This window comes from Motacilla alba, chromosome 2 (assembly GCF_015832195.1).
Source record: "Motacilla alba alba isolate MOTALB_02 chromosome 2, Motacilla_alba_V1.0_pri, whole genome shotgun sequence".
NCBI lineage: Eukaryota > Metazoa > Chordata > Aves > Passeriformes > Motacillidae > Motacilla > Motacilla alba.
Window position 1 is genome coordinate 19580048 of NC_052017.1, and position 18050 is coordinate 19598097.

Sequence of the window (18050 nt, forward strand, 5' to 3'; positions counted from 1 at the left end):
TGTGCTGCTGTATCAGAAACAATGATCAGCAGGAGGTTAAGAGCAAGATCCCAACTCACACAGAAGAAGGTAGATTTCTCAGCTGAAAAGAGTACACTACTTTTCCAGCCTTGTGCCTTGGAGCGCGCCCCACACCACAGCACACCACTACCTACAAGGCTGCACCATGCACACCGGGCCCAACTAAGCTGGCTTCAACACAACCCTCCTGAAACAAATGAACTGCGCAGCTGCAGATGGAAACTTCTTAAAACAATGCTTTGAGCCAAAGCCACTGCCATGAAATTGCACTGCCAGAGGGACACAGCACAGTGAAAGGGTGTGAGAGAAATACTGTCAAGTCTGAGAAATACAAGGTAGAAGTTGAATCTTTCAAACCTCCTGAAGAATGCCAAATCAAGAATAGCTCCCGTTTTCCCTTCCCACTGGATTTTCTTCAAGCTGAATCACAGATTAAGGCTGTGAGAGTCAATCTACACAGTGCCTGTTCCTTTCCAAAATTCCAAATTCCCTTCCACTTCTGCCCCTTTATCCTTTCCTAACCTCCCCTTGTCCTCAGGCCTCTGCTGTAACCACGGGCTTTCAAAAGAAGCTCCTGGACTGAGAGCTTCCCTTGGAGATTTTACCCAGCATTGAGCGTAATGCCAAGACAAGCTCTTGCTCTGGAAGGCAAACAGGGCAGATATGGATTACACTGGGTAATTTAACCTGGCAATTTTATGCTGAGTTCAAATCTAGGAGTAAGAAACCTCTTCCATTCTGAGGAAAATGTAAGGGTTTCATTAGAGTTCACATTCATACAGCCATATACAACTGCACAGCTGTGTCTTTCTTCACCTCACCAAAGGAAAGCACCCATCTCCTTTGGCACAGGCAGCTGGAGCTATTGGGGTTTCCCAAGTCACTGCCAGGTAAGTGGGGACAGGTACAGAGAACACTCCTCTCTTCTCATGTTCCTGTCAGGAAATGTCAAATCCCTGTGCCTGCAGAAGGCAGCTCAAGCCTTTGAAGCCAGTTGGAAGAGGCAGGCCCATGCTCAACCCCAGCAGACAGACCAGGTCCACTGAACACGTCAGGGCTACTATAAAGGGAGCAGAGTTGAGCACTTTCATGGTGGGCCATGCTATATATCAATTGCATTAAACTACCAGGGAACACCAGGGCAGAATGCAAGGAAATATGTGTTTTGTGAGTGAATCACGTGCCTCACTGCAAAAAGGGAATAAAAGGGTCCAATGATAGAGCTGGGATAAATGTAGTTCCCTTATAGCTCCTCTGGGAAGCATACATTCATCTGTAATCTGACTGCTTCTGAAAGCCAGAAATAGATTTTCCTTTCCAATTCCTGCCATTTATTACTGCTGATTATTAAGAGCAAAGTGCACAGCTGATTTACAAGATGGCAGGTTCCCAGCACTTCTCATTTTCACTTCAGTGAGGGAGTGTTTCTCTTGTGACAGACAGAGGTGACAGGGATGCAGAATAACCCCACATGCTTTGTGCTCACGTTTTACCCCAACTTAAATATTAGAATCAAAAAACTTTTTAAAATTCATTCTTAAATAATTGCCCAAATGGATAGAGCCAAAAAGCAGCTCTAGATACCAAAAGTATCTTTTCTCTCACTTCAACAATCTGACATCTCCAGTCAAATAATCAAAGCAGCTGCAGTTTGATCCTTCATCTTCCCTTTCAAGTTGTTTTTTTCCCTTGGCTTTTCCTTCACTCACTGAAAAAGGATGACTTGCAGTTCAATAACACAAGCATATTTGCACAACAAAACTCAAACCATGGGGTGCATACCTGCTTTCCTTACCTGTCAAATGCAGATTTGTTCAAAATACTGAAAATAAACCATCAGTGTTCAAACTGGATTCTGTATTTTAGATGTAAACAACAAATCACCTTGAAAATATGTATCTTATCTGATAAGATTTCCAAAATGAGATTAAAGGGCAATCTCACTAACATGTATTTTACTCATGTATTTACATATCAACAAGCAAAAGGAAGTCTCACTTCTAAGAATAATTGAATTAGAAGTTATTATTTTAATGCCAGCTATGACAGGCAACCACTTGAATAAACTAAAAATTAATATAACAATTACAGTATGCTAAAATCACCCAAATCTGGCCAGAGAGAATATTAAGAAAAGTAAAGCTGGAGATAGTAAAAAAAAAATAAAAAATTGGAGAAACTCTTGAATTCTCTGCCACAATATTAATTTGAGTTTTCTGCACCGTTGTACTGCTTGACACTGAATCATATTTTAAAACAGGTACCGTTTGCAGGTCTTGCTAACAATAAAATCAGATTTAAATATCACCCTGTAGCTATTTAGCAAGGAGAAGAAGGTATTTAAGAAAATAACTCCAAGAAGTAATATTTCAGTGATAAATATCTCATCTTAAGCTAGAGAATACCATTTGAAACTTATATGTTAGGATTTCATATCAGATTCAATAAAAGTATTTTATTCCTTGCTTACTTGTTAATAGAGTTGAATGGTTTCAATCAAGTAAGTAAAAATAAAACTAGGCAGTTGTGAAAGTTACAGGACTAAAGCCCACTGGCGACATTTCCATGACCAAAATGAAAGGAGAAGGGTAAATGGTTATCTATACTTTCACAAAGGATAAATGTCTGTTTAATCTTTGATGTTTCATGGCAGCCTAAAATGCATCTCAGTACATACATTTTACCTCAGGACTGATGATTTTAGGAGTATAAAATAGAGTGTTTATTGTATTTAATGTGGGAATACAACCCAGGTGGTTATGAAATCCTGGAGGAAAACGTCACAGCAGGATTGGAGGTTAATAGAGAGAGGAAGTGTTCAGAGCCTTCTGCAGGGTCCACAGGTGAATGTTAGGGGAAGTTTTTTGCTCTAGGATATGCACGGGCTTTACACAGAATATAGACAAAAAGATGGCAGGAACACATCCAGAAAATATCCAGAACATATCCAAAACATAAGCAGAAAAGCATCAGTGGGATCTCTCTGAATCTTCATTTCAAAGTAATTCTTCTAACACTCTGAATTATGTAGAACCTAGACGCTCTTCAAAGTTCAAGCTGAGTTTTGCACTTAAAATATTCCTAACCTGGGAACACAGAGTATCCTTCTCCCAGGTATTACAGGATTACTTTGAGTTCCTACTTACTTTTTTTAAGTTTTATACAACCAGTGAGTCGTTTATGTAACTATTATCAAATTTTCCAAAGGAAACACTTTGAAATTGGCATCTAATGTCAGTCTAATTTTGTATCAAAGCACTCTAATGCTACCTATAGTTAGAACACCTTGGCATCTTCATGTAATTTTATAAAACAAGTTGCAATTATGATGAAAAAAAAAGAGATTATTTTTGAAGCTTCCTTCCATTTTTTTCTAATTATATGTATAGCCAAAACTATAGATACTTGTGGGTTTTTTCTTCTTTCTTCCTAATTTTTGGGAGCTTGGGTTATGGAGAAAGAAAAGGATTCAAATCTTTGCCAAGGACTCAAGAACTGTCTGGAGGTTTGTTTTCACTGCAGATGACAAGTACTTCCCTGCATAATAATACACGTCAGCCAGGTGTCTGCTCCAACAGAAATCAGGTTAGCTCCTCAACTAGTTGGAAAATAGTCCCCTCAGCACAGGAAGCAGAAAGCACAGGACTTTGTTGTCCAAACAAGCTTTTCTCCAAGGCACTGTGCCACATCACATGTGTCACTGCAAACTGGGGCAGCTGTGCAAGGTGAGACACTCATTGCCTGCACTGAAGTCCTTACTCATTCCTGCTTCCAAAAACCCCATGACGGTCCACTAACAGTTCTGATCACAGGATAACTGTTCTCTGAAAAAACCTTTGCATTTCTGCACAAGTTAATACTTTGGTACAACAGTTCTCCCTGCATCCAAACCAACCATTTTACAACAGGAAGCTGTACAGCTGTAGAATATAAATGGCCAGTTCAAGTCACCCGTGATAGTTATCTAATATGTGCAGCCATATAACCAAAGGTATATTCATATATACACAGGGATGTGTTTATGGATATATATATAATGCATACATATACATGTATAAGCCCACACAGATATAACTACATGTGCATGTCTTCCTTTAACAATTCCTTTATGCTCCTGTTTACAGATTCACAGGATGTTTGGAGCTGGAAGGGGCCCATGAGGATCTTAAGTAAATGGCTCATTATTAGCACCATGCTCTGGCCAACTGAACTGATCTCTGGGTCAGAGGTCCAGAACCACAGACTTTTATACTCAAACATCACACACATTGTAGCTACCTTTAACAATGGCTTGTGCCCTGAAATCCTACCATCCCCTCTACGTTTGAATCATTATTCCCTTTTAAGTAGAAAATTCATAAGTTAACCATTAAAAAAATCCATGGTATCTAATAGGTGGAGCAGCTGCTGATAAAAATGAAGTTCTGGATTACAGTGTCTTGGATTACATTACTGTCTTGGATGTTGGAAAAAGTATATCAGACCCTATAAACCTTAAGAAAGCTAATGAATCGGATCATATGTGTCTTAAGAGGAAATCACTTTGCTTAGAGCAACCAGAAGCATCTACCTAAATCTGGCATCAGTAAAACTGCTCACCATCATACCAGCCTGAGCAGCCTGCAAAGAGATACCTTAATTCCTCCCTTCCCATGCCACACTCACTCTCCACAGTCACAGAGAACATGTATGGATCCTGTGACACTCAGCAGCTTCTGCTGAGCCCCACATGCACATCTGGCTCAACACCCAGACCCAACAGTCAGCACCCCTGAGCCACAGGGAGGGTTGGCCTGAGCACACTTTATCTGCAGCTTGGTTCAGCAGCCACAGGTGGGATACAGGCCCATAAGGGTTCAAGAATCTCTGCTGTGACCTGTGCAGTACCAGCCTGCAACAGAAGCTTACAGTTCACTGGCTGGGTATGCCAGAGACCTGAGGGACAAGGAGCAGAAAAACATCCAGGCAAGGATGTTTGTACCTGGCTTACGACATCTACTTTAGTTAAAATACTTCGTTCACACTGCTCTTAATAAAGCTACCTAGTTTTACACAAAGTACCACTGGCACTGCTGCCCTTTATGTGGTAATTTAACCATACAGAACAAAGACATCTCACCAAGGGAGCAGGCTCATGTGAAAGCAGCAGGTGAAAGAGCAGGCAGAAGAGCTGCGGTTGTCCTCAGAACCTCAAAATGATGTCTCAGTACTGTGTCCATTCCTTGGAGACAATTTATCTCTTTCCCTTATTATGTGACGAAAGCCAAGATACTAAAGTATCTACAGCTGTATATATAAATGTAGGCTGTGTTAATATCCCTGCAATCTTTTCTTCCTACTTAAACCCAAGAAGCAGAAGAAATGCTACTTAGTAAACATATTTCATCACTCTAATCACGATATGAATGGGAGATGACTGATGTCTTCTAATTAGAAACAATATTGTCTCTGGGACGTTTGATTTCAGGTTACGTGAGACCCCACTGGAAAAAGAATTCCAGCCCCAACAATGCAGCCCAACAGTAAGAAGGGATAAACTGTTCAGGGAAATAACCAATATAAAAGCAGGCATTAGTGTAGAACAAGTACATACATATATATATGTGTGTGTGTGTATATTTACATATATATATAAAAGTATATACATATATACACTTCAATTGAAGCCAAAATGCATCATGAATACACACCAGAAAAACTATAGGTCACAAAGAGTGTAAAGGAAGCTGCTTTACATCCCAGTGTTACACACCCAAGAAAAAACAGCAGCAATTAATGAAGAAAATTAAGAAAAAGAATATCTGTAACCTGATTTGAGCAGGTCCAGTAATGCAGAACCCACCTGCAGCTAAGGAACAACCAGACTGCAACTGTACTTTGGGATCAACAACTCATTCTTTTTCCAGCTAGACTTCTGTGCCAGCTCTCACATGATCCCAGCAACTATGACACAACATCTAAATGGTTATAGGCAATAAAAATATTCTAAAACATAAGGGCAAATGAGAAGAAATCTGTGAAAAAAACATTGCCAAATACAACAGCTAACAGTACTACCCTGTGTTGCTATAGCTTTGTGTGCTGTTCAGCACCATGACATTCTGGTAATTGAGAGAAAATAGAAAAAATGTCCATGAGAGAACAAGCTGACATAATATAAGGATGCACATCAAGGAGATGGGCACTTCTGGCCTGTCAAAAATGCTACTGCAGCTACAGTAGACATACCTCAACTAGCTTGCAGCTGCCCGCTAGCAGCATGGGGTCATTCTGAGGCTGTGAAACCTGTCTGAGAGAGAATAAATACTCAAATAACTAGTCTTGGCACACTGCACTGGATAATTACATCTGACAATCTTTTTCATGCCCTCAGCCTCACAGAGCTATGTAGGCATTATCCTAGCCTGCTACACATTTCAAAGCTGTGGTCCCCAAACCATGCATGGAGGCAATGCATTACATTTATGACATTGCATTATTACTCACAGTCACAAGCCATCACCACTACTACAGCACACATCAAAAAAAAAAAAAAAGTGACAGCTTGTATCATTGCCTCAGACCCAGAAAAGGGACATGTAGTATCAAAATTTCAGTGGTTCACCATCTTAACATAAAAATTACTTTAACGGCATTTAAAACCAGAAGCATATATATTTCAAATTTTTTATAAACTCCTAAAAGGATGCTAGCAGTGGAGCATTAGGTGGAGTGCAAACAAAGCAGAGTTGAGGGGAATTGAGATTTCCTATTAGTAACACAATTACTGACTTCTCATAGGCCATGATCTCATTTTGACAGTTTTTTTTTTATTTTGAATCATCATCCTTCAAAAACTAAAAAGCTTTTTTGACTGTAGAAATGATGGGTTTTAAATTATTAGTGCTAAACATAATTAATGTCGTTATATTTTTGGCTTGTCAATGCTGAAGATTCATGGTTTTGTGAAAATAGGAAACCCAGCAAAATACCACCAGAAGCCCTTAGATTTGGATACTATTAGCATACCCAACCTGGACACAACACAGGTCCTCTCTCTTTATCCTAGATTTAGCACATGCTATGGTTTGTGAAGAGAGCACTGAGGAAATCCTCAATGACTTCAATTTCTTCTTCCCTATATCAAACCAACCAAACAACAACAACAACAACAACAAAAAGTCCCAGCCTTTTTGCATTTTTATTGCTAAACTATTCTAATCAAGAACATCTCATCTCAGCTTTGAGCTGAAAAGCTTCATTTCAGATCTGTTTCCTTCAGGAGTAGACGCTGGCCTGCAGGTAGCCTCATTAGCTGCCTCCTAATTTTCTGTCCCTGGATGACTCTGAACATGGGCCCGTGGCCCCACCTTCCTTACAGTAAGTCACATGCCAAAGTGAGTCAGCAAAATCTGCTTAACCATTTTCCAGAGAAGCAATGCTTGTATTAAATAAATAAATAAATAAAGGTAGCCAGAATGTGCATTTCCTTAGGAGCTTTTTTGCTTTTGTTTTCCCTGTTTGGATAGGTATAAGAGACACATTCAAGCTTCATGTCATACAAGCACTTAGATGCTATAAAAATACGAATTTAAAAATCTTAAACGTCACACAAGCACTTAGATGCTATAAAAATGCAAATTTAAAAATCTTAAAATTGTCCTAACAATTTGGCATTGTGTGCTCTATCACTGTATTTTTATCTTCAGTTTAAGGTGTTTTCCCAGCTGTAATAAAGGAAAATGGATGTCATTTAACTCTTTTCATTAACTGCATGACATGGTTCAATAGTTTTTTATCTACCCTTAATTCACTAACATCTTTCCTCCACCACTGCATTATTCATGTGTGTCACCCTCTTCTAATTCCTGTGACAAATACATTTGTAAGGATTTTATTTAGGATCGACACTTCCTCTCATGATGAGAAAAAGCAAAAGTTAAAGCAGCTTTGTCACCTGGCTCTGCCTGGAAGTCAGTCAGGGCATAGACAAGGCAGCCGTGGGGAGCAGGCAGCAAACCTGCAGCCTGTGGCAAACACATCTGGGGGCTGACAGAAGCCAGGAGGCACCACCAGCAGCTACTGCTTCATTAATTTTACTGTTTCAGGGAGCTGAAGGACTGAACCCTCAATAAAGGCAAAAAACACACCCTGTCATATTTTACATCTACCGAGTTACGCTTAATTTAAACACATTTTTAACCACTTATTTCAAGGAAAAGCAGCAATTTTACATAGTGTTTTATTTAATAGTATTAATTTAAATATTACAGTAGACTAAATATTACACTGTTACAGCCTCTACATAAAATTACTGCCACACATTACATCCTGGAATGCCTTTTAACATTTGATTAGAGAAAAAAAAAAGTTAATCTAATTCCAGCCTTAATCTATTTTAAAGGAAAAAAGTATTCAAATAACTAATTTTGTGTTTTCTGTGACTGGAATAACCATTGTTACAACAGGTTGGTTTTGGCAGTGCCTTTACTACTTTGACTGTTCACAAGTTGTCTTACAGTTTCAGACGGTGTCAGACCTAGAGACTATATCTCATGCCAGCTGGAGTGGGAACATTGATTTTATGTATAGAAATACAGCTTTTAGAAGTCAAGGTCTGCTAGCAGATTCTCTACAAACTACAATGGCAGCTGTGCTAGAGGTCATGAATATTACATAAGGGCTGTCCATGTATTCAAGCCAGCATCAGTAAGCCAAATTCCCATAGCAACACTCGCATAGATTTACTCATTGCTAAGGGATGCATCAGTTCAGCAGTAAGCACTGCACTGCTACCCTGATTAATCTGCAAGATACTATTACTTAAGCTCTTCTTTTCAAGATTGTGTTTTTTCTGATAAATTCAAAACTTCACCTGAATTTCAGGGCAGCCCTTATCATCTTTCCCAGGAGCAAAAAACCTCAAACTAGCAAAACCCACCCCTGATAAAACTGAAACTCCTGACTATAATCAGCAATCTCTGAGATACAAGGCTGAAGGGAAGAAGTGAGCTGCTTCTGTTGAGTTTCTGCTACACTGATCCCAGAACAGCAAGATTCAACTTCAAAGAGTTGTTCAGCATCTCCTACACTTGGCACATTCCAGCAGCTCATTAAAAAGCTGCTGCAGGAGCTCTTATTAAATATCAGTTAACAATTACATTTTCAAAAAAACAACATTTTTGGCTGCCCTATTCAGGGGCCTGATGAAGATGTCTGCTTGTGCATTTTAGTCCTGTACTATTTACAGACCTGGTCCTTGCCACATGATCAGGTACAGAGTGCAGTGATCTGGACTCACAGGTTTCTGAAGAGCCCTTGTAAAACAGGTGGCATAAATGGGCAGAGGTGAAGCTGGCAGTGGAGAATTAAATGGAATAGGAGATGGAAAGGAGATAAGAATTAAAAAAAAATAGGCAAAATGGAGGAGAGGACTCAGAGAAAGCGAGAGAAAAATGTAGATCAGGTAGACAGATCTAAGGGGGGATCTCAATGGTATATTTACATATATTAGAACAAAAACCAGATTTTGGAAAACAGTTAATGTATTTAAGTCTTGCAGCTAACATACCAAAAAAAGAAAAATTTGAATGAAGAGATAAATTAATGATAATAAATAAAGTGAACACAATTTTTACAGGTGCAGTATTATTTAAAGATGTAGCACAGGTGAAAGAAAAACAAGCCCATCAGTTTCACTGCTAAAGCCTTCACAGTCCTAAATACATCTCATGGAAAATATATAAACACACAGCAAAAACCTAAAGCTCATTTAGTGCTTTCTTACTACACTGTCACTATCTGCCAGGAGTATGGAGAGAGAAGAAATCTGAAGACCTACAGCAAATGACTCATGGGGTCACTTAACACACAAACTGTAAAGTCAGTGAAGTCTTTAGGAAAAAAAACATACTTGTAACAGATTCTCCCTATTAACATATGACTTGTAGGGACTGATTCTTCATTGAAGGGAAATGAACAGGATGTTCAATTGAGGGCTGATTTTTGACACAGTAAAAGCATTGAGTGCCCTGGCAATCCATGAACAAACTTTCAGAAACATCTTCAGTAAGAACTCATAGCATTGACCCTATACACTGCAACAAATGCTTATATTTAAGAAAATAAGAAATCCACACATTTAAATAAGAATGTTCTGAAATACAGAAGACAATGAAGTGCCTGTTACAGAAAACTGATTCTAAGTGACTTTTCATGGAGCATATATTTTCAACTGCTGTCTGGAAGGTTTATAAGAGCTTTAATCTATATGTTAACACATTAAAAATAGTTTATCACTAATGGATGAAATGACAAAGAATCATGAAATAGTTTGAGTTAGAATGGATCTTAAAAATCATCTAGTTTCAACCCCTGCTTTAGAGGCAAGCATTTTATGAGTTTTTAACATGAAACAATGCCTTACCTTTGCTTTTTCCAGCTGTGCCTGGGCCTGTCGCTCTGCCTCTCTCCGCACTGCTTCCCTATCTTCTTCCAGAGATACATCTGAATCAGATGGACGGCTGGTGTAGGAGTCCGCCGAACCCTGCAAAAGAAAAGGAAAAATAATGTCACAATTTCTTTGATGTTAAAAATAAGTAGAAGTGGTTATACACCTTGCTCTTTTTCTTACTTCTGTATCCCTGAAAAGAGACTAACTGCCCAAAACGAAAATTCACTTAGAAGAAATTATATCTGTGTAAACATTTTCTTCTGGAAACTTTCAAAAAGTGCAGGTGCCTTTTCCAGTGTTTTACTTCCTGCCCTATCTCTGCACTCTTATTTGTGTGCTGTTCAGCAAGCAGAGACAGTTTCTCTGGAGACTTACAGCACTGGTGCAGTGCAGGGCTGAAGGACACACAGCAGCTTCAAGGATGGCTCCATAAAAATTAGAACTCAAAACAGTGACAGAAATAGCAAGCAAAAAGACTTTCTATAATCAAAATGCAAATTTAGTATCAATAATTACCATTACACGATATCATTGCTAAGAGATTTAATCTCTGCTATGAATTTTTATTTTAGAGCAGCCTCTTTACCTGACACACTTTCCCCATCAAAACAGCAAATGGCTCATATCCATCTCTGCCCCTCAGCAAGACATGCAAATGACCACAAATCAACTTCCAACTAATAAAATCCGTCTGGACTCAACACATGTCCCTGTATCACCACAATGGAAGCAGCCACAATGCCAGAACAGCTCTATAAATAATGACAGCTCTGCTTTCCCTCTGCATCTCCCTGCATACAAAATAGAGTTCTGGTAATTCAATCAGAATGAAAACAACTGTCCTCTCCTCACCGCCTTTTTTCTCTCCCTCTTTACAATATATACAATATAAGGTGATAAGGAAAACGCAGGGCTTACACAGATATCAGAATTCTTCAGACGTCCTCCTTTGGCTCTTTTCAGAAGCCTGATCCAGGTGGCCTTCATTAGCCAGACAGCTCAGTTACTGTCCGCAGCTGCAGCGCCCGGCACTGATCTCATAAAACATGTGCACACTGAGCACTGCAGAATCACAGCTCCTTTCCTATCCATGCTCTGCTGTGAGAGCCTTCCTTCTCGTCCCTCTGCCTTTCAAGCTTCCAGCCTCACTGCTTCAAAGTATTCTACTGGAATTAAATTCACAAATTTTCTCATGCCAGTAGGAAAAAATAAAAAAGAAAAAAATTCAAAAAACTCCCAAAAATCCAAACCACCTCCAAAAATCTCAACTTCAATGATAAAAACATGAAATAAAACCAGCTTCGGAAATATTGTGAGAGATGCTTCAGCTGATCATAAACTGAGATCGATCACAGAAAAATACCTAGGGCTTTTTCCTTTCTGTTTTGGGGGGCGGATTTGGCTGTTAAAAATAGTGCTTCTAAAAGAACCTTTTAAAATCCTGTGCAAAATGTATTCAGTGACATTTGCAAGTGCAAAGTTCATTTCATCTCTTCCTAGATTGGCTGGGGGTGGGGTAACAGGCTGTTCATACCACTGGGCATGCTCCATATGTGCAGCCTTTTACGCAGATGCTCACATCACACCGGGCTGTTAGCCTATGCCAAATTGCCATTTTACATCTCAAGGGTAAACAGCTGGAAAACGCGAGGTCCCTGTGAAACTGGAAGAGCTGGTACAGTGTTTCGTTCCCGTCATGGATGTCCGCTGCCAGCCACGTTTCCCTTGGATGCTTGCTTCTGCCACGGAGTGCTGCCCTCCGCTGCAAAGCACTGAGCTCCACTCACAGTTCCCTTACAGAAACCAAAAATACGCCTGTTGAGTGGGAATTTAACCCCCTGCTTACTGCGTATATTTTTTTCTGACATTAGCAGAGGAAAGGAGCAATGAATAACTGCAACATACCACATAACATATAAATATTAGATCCTAATATGACAAAAGCCAAATAAAACTGTAAATTTCACTATTCTGCTTTTTAGAATCACCCTCTACCCTGAAATAAACTGACATGGGAGTGACACGCTAAGGCAGGTTTCTCTAGACCGTTTACAATGTACTGATGGACATGCAACAATCTAGGTGAAAATGATCACTGTAGCTGACTGCAGTGCCCACTTTTGATATAAATTCAGATTTGCAAGAAAAACTATGAATAAAGACTACAGCTGAGAACAGTGGTCATGTACATGCTGCAGTTTGTCAGCATATCCTAGGAATGATCGAATCCTGCCATGATTTGTGTCTGTGTAACAATGAAATTGCCATCACAAGTGATGCAGCAGCCTCCATTTCACCATAATTAAGAGCAAACAACAGTTGTCACTAAAATCACAGTTCAAAATAAAGCTCCTTTTTAACTTTAAAAATGTTTTACTTTTTTCTTTCCTGAAGCTTGTAATAGTTATAGCATAGAATTTAATAAGCTTTTTTTGAACTGACATAAAGAAAATTATTCTCCAACGAATATTTTGCTTTTCAGGAGTTCAGATATATCTCCGAAGCTACAATGATTGTTCAAAACTAAAATCTCTCCTGAGCTAGAGTAATAGAAGCAGAAATCAAAAAAAAAATACACTCAAAGTTTATTGCATTTTTAAAAATATCTTGTCTGTTAAGAAAATATACAGAGGTCCTGTAACCTCCCCAAAGCTTGTCAAATTTTGCAGTTCTTTAAAATTCCCCTTTGCAACAACTTCTGACACAGCTGCCGATGGGAATAGTGGGAAAAGATGATCATCAACAAGCAGACAGAACTGTAATGCAGAGTTTAAATCCAGTTATGGCTGACACACCAGTAGCCTGTGGACAAAACCACTGATGTTCTCACAGTACTAATGGAAGGTGAGACTGTGATGAGCTCCCCCAGAGTCCCAGCCCCCAGGACACTCTGAGGACCCTCAACACTCAATCTTCCTTGGAAAGAGAACACCCAAACCCTTCCCCACCAGCACTGCAGCTCCTTGGTGCCACACTGCTGCCATGAGGAATGGTGCCATAAACCAGCTCCGAAGTAAAATCACCTTTAAGTAAGAGGAAAACAAACAAAGCAGCCATTAAGCCTGACAGGAGATCATAGGACAGTGTGGGTGTTTGCTTCCTACAGCACTTCTATGGTGAGCACACAATATTTGATGCTGACCAAGCAGCATAGGATCACTTTTACTGTCTTTCATTCTGCTGTGCACAAGGGATGCTACCTAACCAGTCCCCACCCTATTAAAAAAATCATGAAGCACAGTAACATAAATCCTATCTTCTCAAAGGGGGCAAAATGCTTTTTGGGTCAGGCTAGAATTGCTAAAATTTGAATTTCATCTTCCTGGCCACAGAGGTCATTTACACTGCTTGTCATGTCTTATGTTGTCCACAGTCTCAACACACATTCAAAAAATCAGAGTGATTCCATTTATTTTAATTATATTGATGAATTGCATGAATCAACTGCAGTATTACATTTATTTTCCCTGTGGTACAGACATGGTCATGTAAATTTTCTGTGCAAAGGGAAAGCTGGAAGCTTTTTGAATATGGAAAAAACTCTCAGCTGAATAATACAGGGAAAGGAGGAGCATACAATTGCATTTAATTAACTGTGTAAACTTCTGAGTATTTTTATATGAGTTAAGAATGCATTCATTCAAATTAGGATGAAAAAAAATTAAACTTATAAAAAATTATGATGCAACTATAATAGAAATACCTTGACTAGTAAAAAAACAAAATCATGACAAGTGGATGTGCATCTTCCATTAACGACAACCAAGGAAACTACATTTCCTCCCTGGGAAAGAGGAAATTATGCTAAGAGCTTTTGAAATTCAGTCTTTGTGAAATTCTTCATGTCTCCATCTCCTTCCTTTGCCATATGGAAGAGCTGCCATAATATCTGTAGGTAATATGTGTTACTGCAGCCCCCAATTTCTCATCTTTCATGGGAAACTGCCTAATAAAAGTGAAGTACTTCATGTTAATAATTACTCCACCTATTTATTCTTCTTTTTATTTTATTCCTTATTTTGCAGGTTTATGGACCAGTTTGTTTGAAAAATAAATTTCTGTTTTAATAACATGCTTGAAAAACATATCCCAATTAGCTTATTAGAGTAGCTTCTATTAGCTATTCTTAATAGTGCAAACTCACACTTTTCACACTGCTAGAGGCCATATGCGATCATATTTGAGTTCCTTTTCCTTCAAGACCATAAGTGTCAGATGTTTTTAGTATTGCAGAAGTGTGTCATCATTAGGAGACTGGGTCCCTCAAGTAAAAGGGTTTTTTAATATTATTTCTATTTACGTGCAGGTAGAAACTATTTAGGTAAATTCACTAGTGCCTCTAAATTTCTTATTTTTCTTGTCAGTTTTCTGTATCCATGGTTAACTTCCATCAGCACAGCTGGAGCTTAAGTACAGATTTTGACTGATAAATTCTCACTGGCTTAATACAGCCATCACTACTCTCACCAATTCAGTCGTGGCCTTTATTTAGAGTTTTGCCTTTAAAGAATAAAAACAATCTGAGTACCATGACTAACTTCAGCAGGGTAATCCAGTTAGGAATTAAGTATCATTAGAGCAAATAATTTTCCAGATTACTGAAAATTTGGAAGTAATTATCTTCTTAGAAAGATCGACCAAGTTCCTTCAAGTAAAGACTTTTCACATTATTATTTATTAAATGAAGGCAGGAAGCAGTAAGCAAACAGGCACTGAGATTTTACGAGGAGTAAGGAAATATATGTGACTGCACACATATATAAAACCCTTAATTTATAGCAGTGGGGTCTTCTCTAAGATATATATTTCATCTTTTCATTCACTTGATGCTAATGAGTCTTTTAAATCCAACAGGAGAAATTACTTTATGTCTTCATCTGATTTATACTTTGAATATGGAAAGCTCAGCCCTCACTGTGCCAATAAGAGGAACAAATCACTTCAATATTCAGAATTTATAAAGATATATTGTTAACTGCTTATGTTCTTATCCTGTGGCAGCAGTAAGAATGGCACCACACATTCCACTAGGACATGATTTGAGATAGTGTATTATGTCCTTGTGATATGTAACTCCTTCTTGATTGCTATGAACTACAGTAAAGAAAAAGAGTTATTTCCATAAAATGTTAATTTCTCTTAAAATCCTTTGAAATTGATTCAGAACAAAGGCAAAATGTGAAATGTCAAAGTTCAGTATGAAGAGAAACTGCTGACATTGGCACATCATAATATGCCAGGGAATACAGATTGCTGTTTCACCCTAAACTGATCAACCTGAAAAATATAGATTCAGAAGTCAGAAGCTCTCCCACAAAGGCACCATGAGTAGAGGGGACCTCTGTTTGGCAGAGGGACCACAGATGGTGAACGTGAAAATTTTTTATCTATGAAGTTTACTCCAGATGTCTAAACAATGTCATTGATTTGAATTATGTTGAAGAAAACACAAAACACTGCTCTAAGAATGTGATATAATATTACATGGATGTTAATTACTTGATCAAAGAATTTAAAGAAAGACCAAATTTAATTCAATTAATTTTTTGCAAGGTATATTTGAAGTGTATGACAACCTGTAAAAACAGCTTTTAGCAAAGGAAAAAGGAGAGTCCATGTTTTCTTTAAGCACTATCAATCAGGAATTGTTAATTTCTTGTGTGTGGATCATGGATGCTTCACAACCTGGCAAAATCTAGTCCTGATGTCCTCCGTGGTTCTTGGCATGCACCCTGCAGTGCAGTGTCACAAAATTTACGTGTAAATAGACAATTACTATCCAAGGAGGGCTACCAGCTCCTACCATAGGCTTTGAAATACTCAATTTTTGCATTTTAAAACCAAACAGAATGTTGATTAGAATGTTTTTGTTGTTCTCTAGAGCTTATGTGGCATTGCTATGGCATCTACAGCCATGGGAGATGTTCAAATCACAGGACTGAAATTTCAGAACAGCTGGGAGTTTTAGGGTGGCAATGTGATTAAAAAGGAGATTATATAGGAAATCAGTCTTTTCTTTACCCTTAACATGACTGACGAGCTTGATGGCAGCATCCAGCTCTCCATTAACACGTTTGCAAGGCACTAATCTAATCAACAGCTGCCTGAAAGCAGAATTTTTTAAAACAGCTCTTAGGTTTGCAGAAGACTAGATTTTGGCATTCAGGAACCAGGTAAACAGCTGTACCAGACACTTTATCAGGAAAAATCAAAACAACAAAACCAAAGTACCCCCGCTTCCCCCCAACATCTGCACTCACATTTCATTATATTAGCCTTAATGTTCGCTTCCATGTTGTTTCACTAAGAAGTGGAATGGGTACGTATTTTTAGAGGAATTATGGTGTTTTCATGGACACTCCTCAGAAAATCTTTGAAAATATGCAAAAAGGCAGCTGCAGAGCTCAGCCTAGTTAGCAAACAAATAGAACCCTCATAGTCAGAGCTAAACTTTTACCAAATATGTGGTATGGTCTGGTGTGTTAGTTTAACTGTTTTCCAAAAAACATCTAAGATATAAGACTCCTTGAGACCATATTGTGCTTGGCACTGCACAGTCACAAAGTGAATAACAAGCACTGCCTAAATGAGCTTGCAATCTAAAGACTGAGAGAATGTGAGCAGAAAAAAAAAAACAGAGGAGTAACAAAGGGATCAAGGTAGCAATGCAATAGAAAATAAAGCATTTTTAAATACTCAATACCAGCATTATGACTCATCCCTTGCATAACCACAGTGGGTTGTTCTTTAAGTAAGTTTCATATATGTATTATGGCAGAGATTAGTTCTGTGAAAGCCTCTGAAGGAGGATAATCTGGTAGCTCTGTGTATTCTGACAGAGAGATTCTCACATTTATGAACTAAGAGAAAGGGATTTTGAGGAAGAGGGCAATGACAGAAATAGAAGGCGGTCTCCAAATTAATTTAAAAAAAAAGCTTTATCAATAATATAATCACACCATTGAGAACTTTAAAAAAATGAAAGAAAAACATCCCCCAAATTAAAGGAAAATAAATGTAATTTGACGTTTTGAGACCATTAATTGGCTCCAGAGAATGGCACTAAACTATTAACGATTTTGAGCTATAGGGAAAAGTCAGAGCGGTGACAGAACTAAGATGTTGCCAGTAGAATGACATGGAGACAGGTGTCAAAGGAAGAAGAACACACCAAGGAAATGATTGCAAGCAGCATGAACCTAAATAATCTCTCTTTTGTCTCAGACTGTCAGCACACACATGGATACTAACACAGACTGACTGACTCATGGTAACTTTTGAAAACTCTGGTAACTTGATTATATGTTTAAGACCTTAGGTGAAGGTAAATAAGACTTATTAGTAACAACAAGCTGACCTGTGGTGCTGTTTACTAGGGCAGAAGGGGCTTAAAAATTAATGTTTTTAAGGAAAAATGGAAATATAACTCTTGACTGTATTTATTAATAAGCAGCAAATATCATAAAGAAAGGATTTTAAAGTGCAGAAAGACAACTCAGAAAAAAAGAATTTAGAATAAAAAATGCTATTTAGTTGATATAAGAGCACAGACAGAAAGACAAAGATTGGGTCAGCCATGAAATTAAAAGTGGACAGT

General features: G+C 38.4%; 1 protein-coding gene across 18 annotated transcripts in view; it reads right to left on the reverse strand.

Moving 5' to 3' along the window:
* The window catches only part of CACNB2 (calcium voltage-gated channel auxiliary subunit beta 2), a 247207-nt gene that overhangs the window by 72579 nt on the left and 156578 nt on the right, over positions 1-18050 (reverse strand). For 15 of the 18 annotated variants that reach the window (XM_038127523.1, XM_038127518.1, XM_038127525.1 and 12 more), the window contains one exon: positions 10427-10546. In XM_038127523.1, the coding sequence (XP_037983451.1) occupies positions 10427-10546 (120 nt within the window). Of the gene's footprint in view, positions 1-10426; positions 10547-11371; positions 12934-18050 lie in introns of those variants that run through there. The other 3 variants (XM_038127526.1, XM_038127528.1, XM_038127529.1) reach the window with 3 other exon arrangements.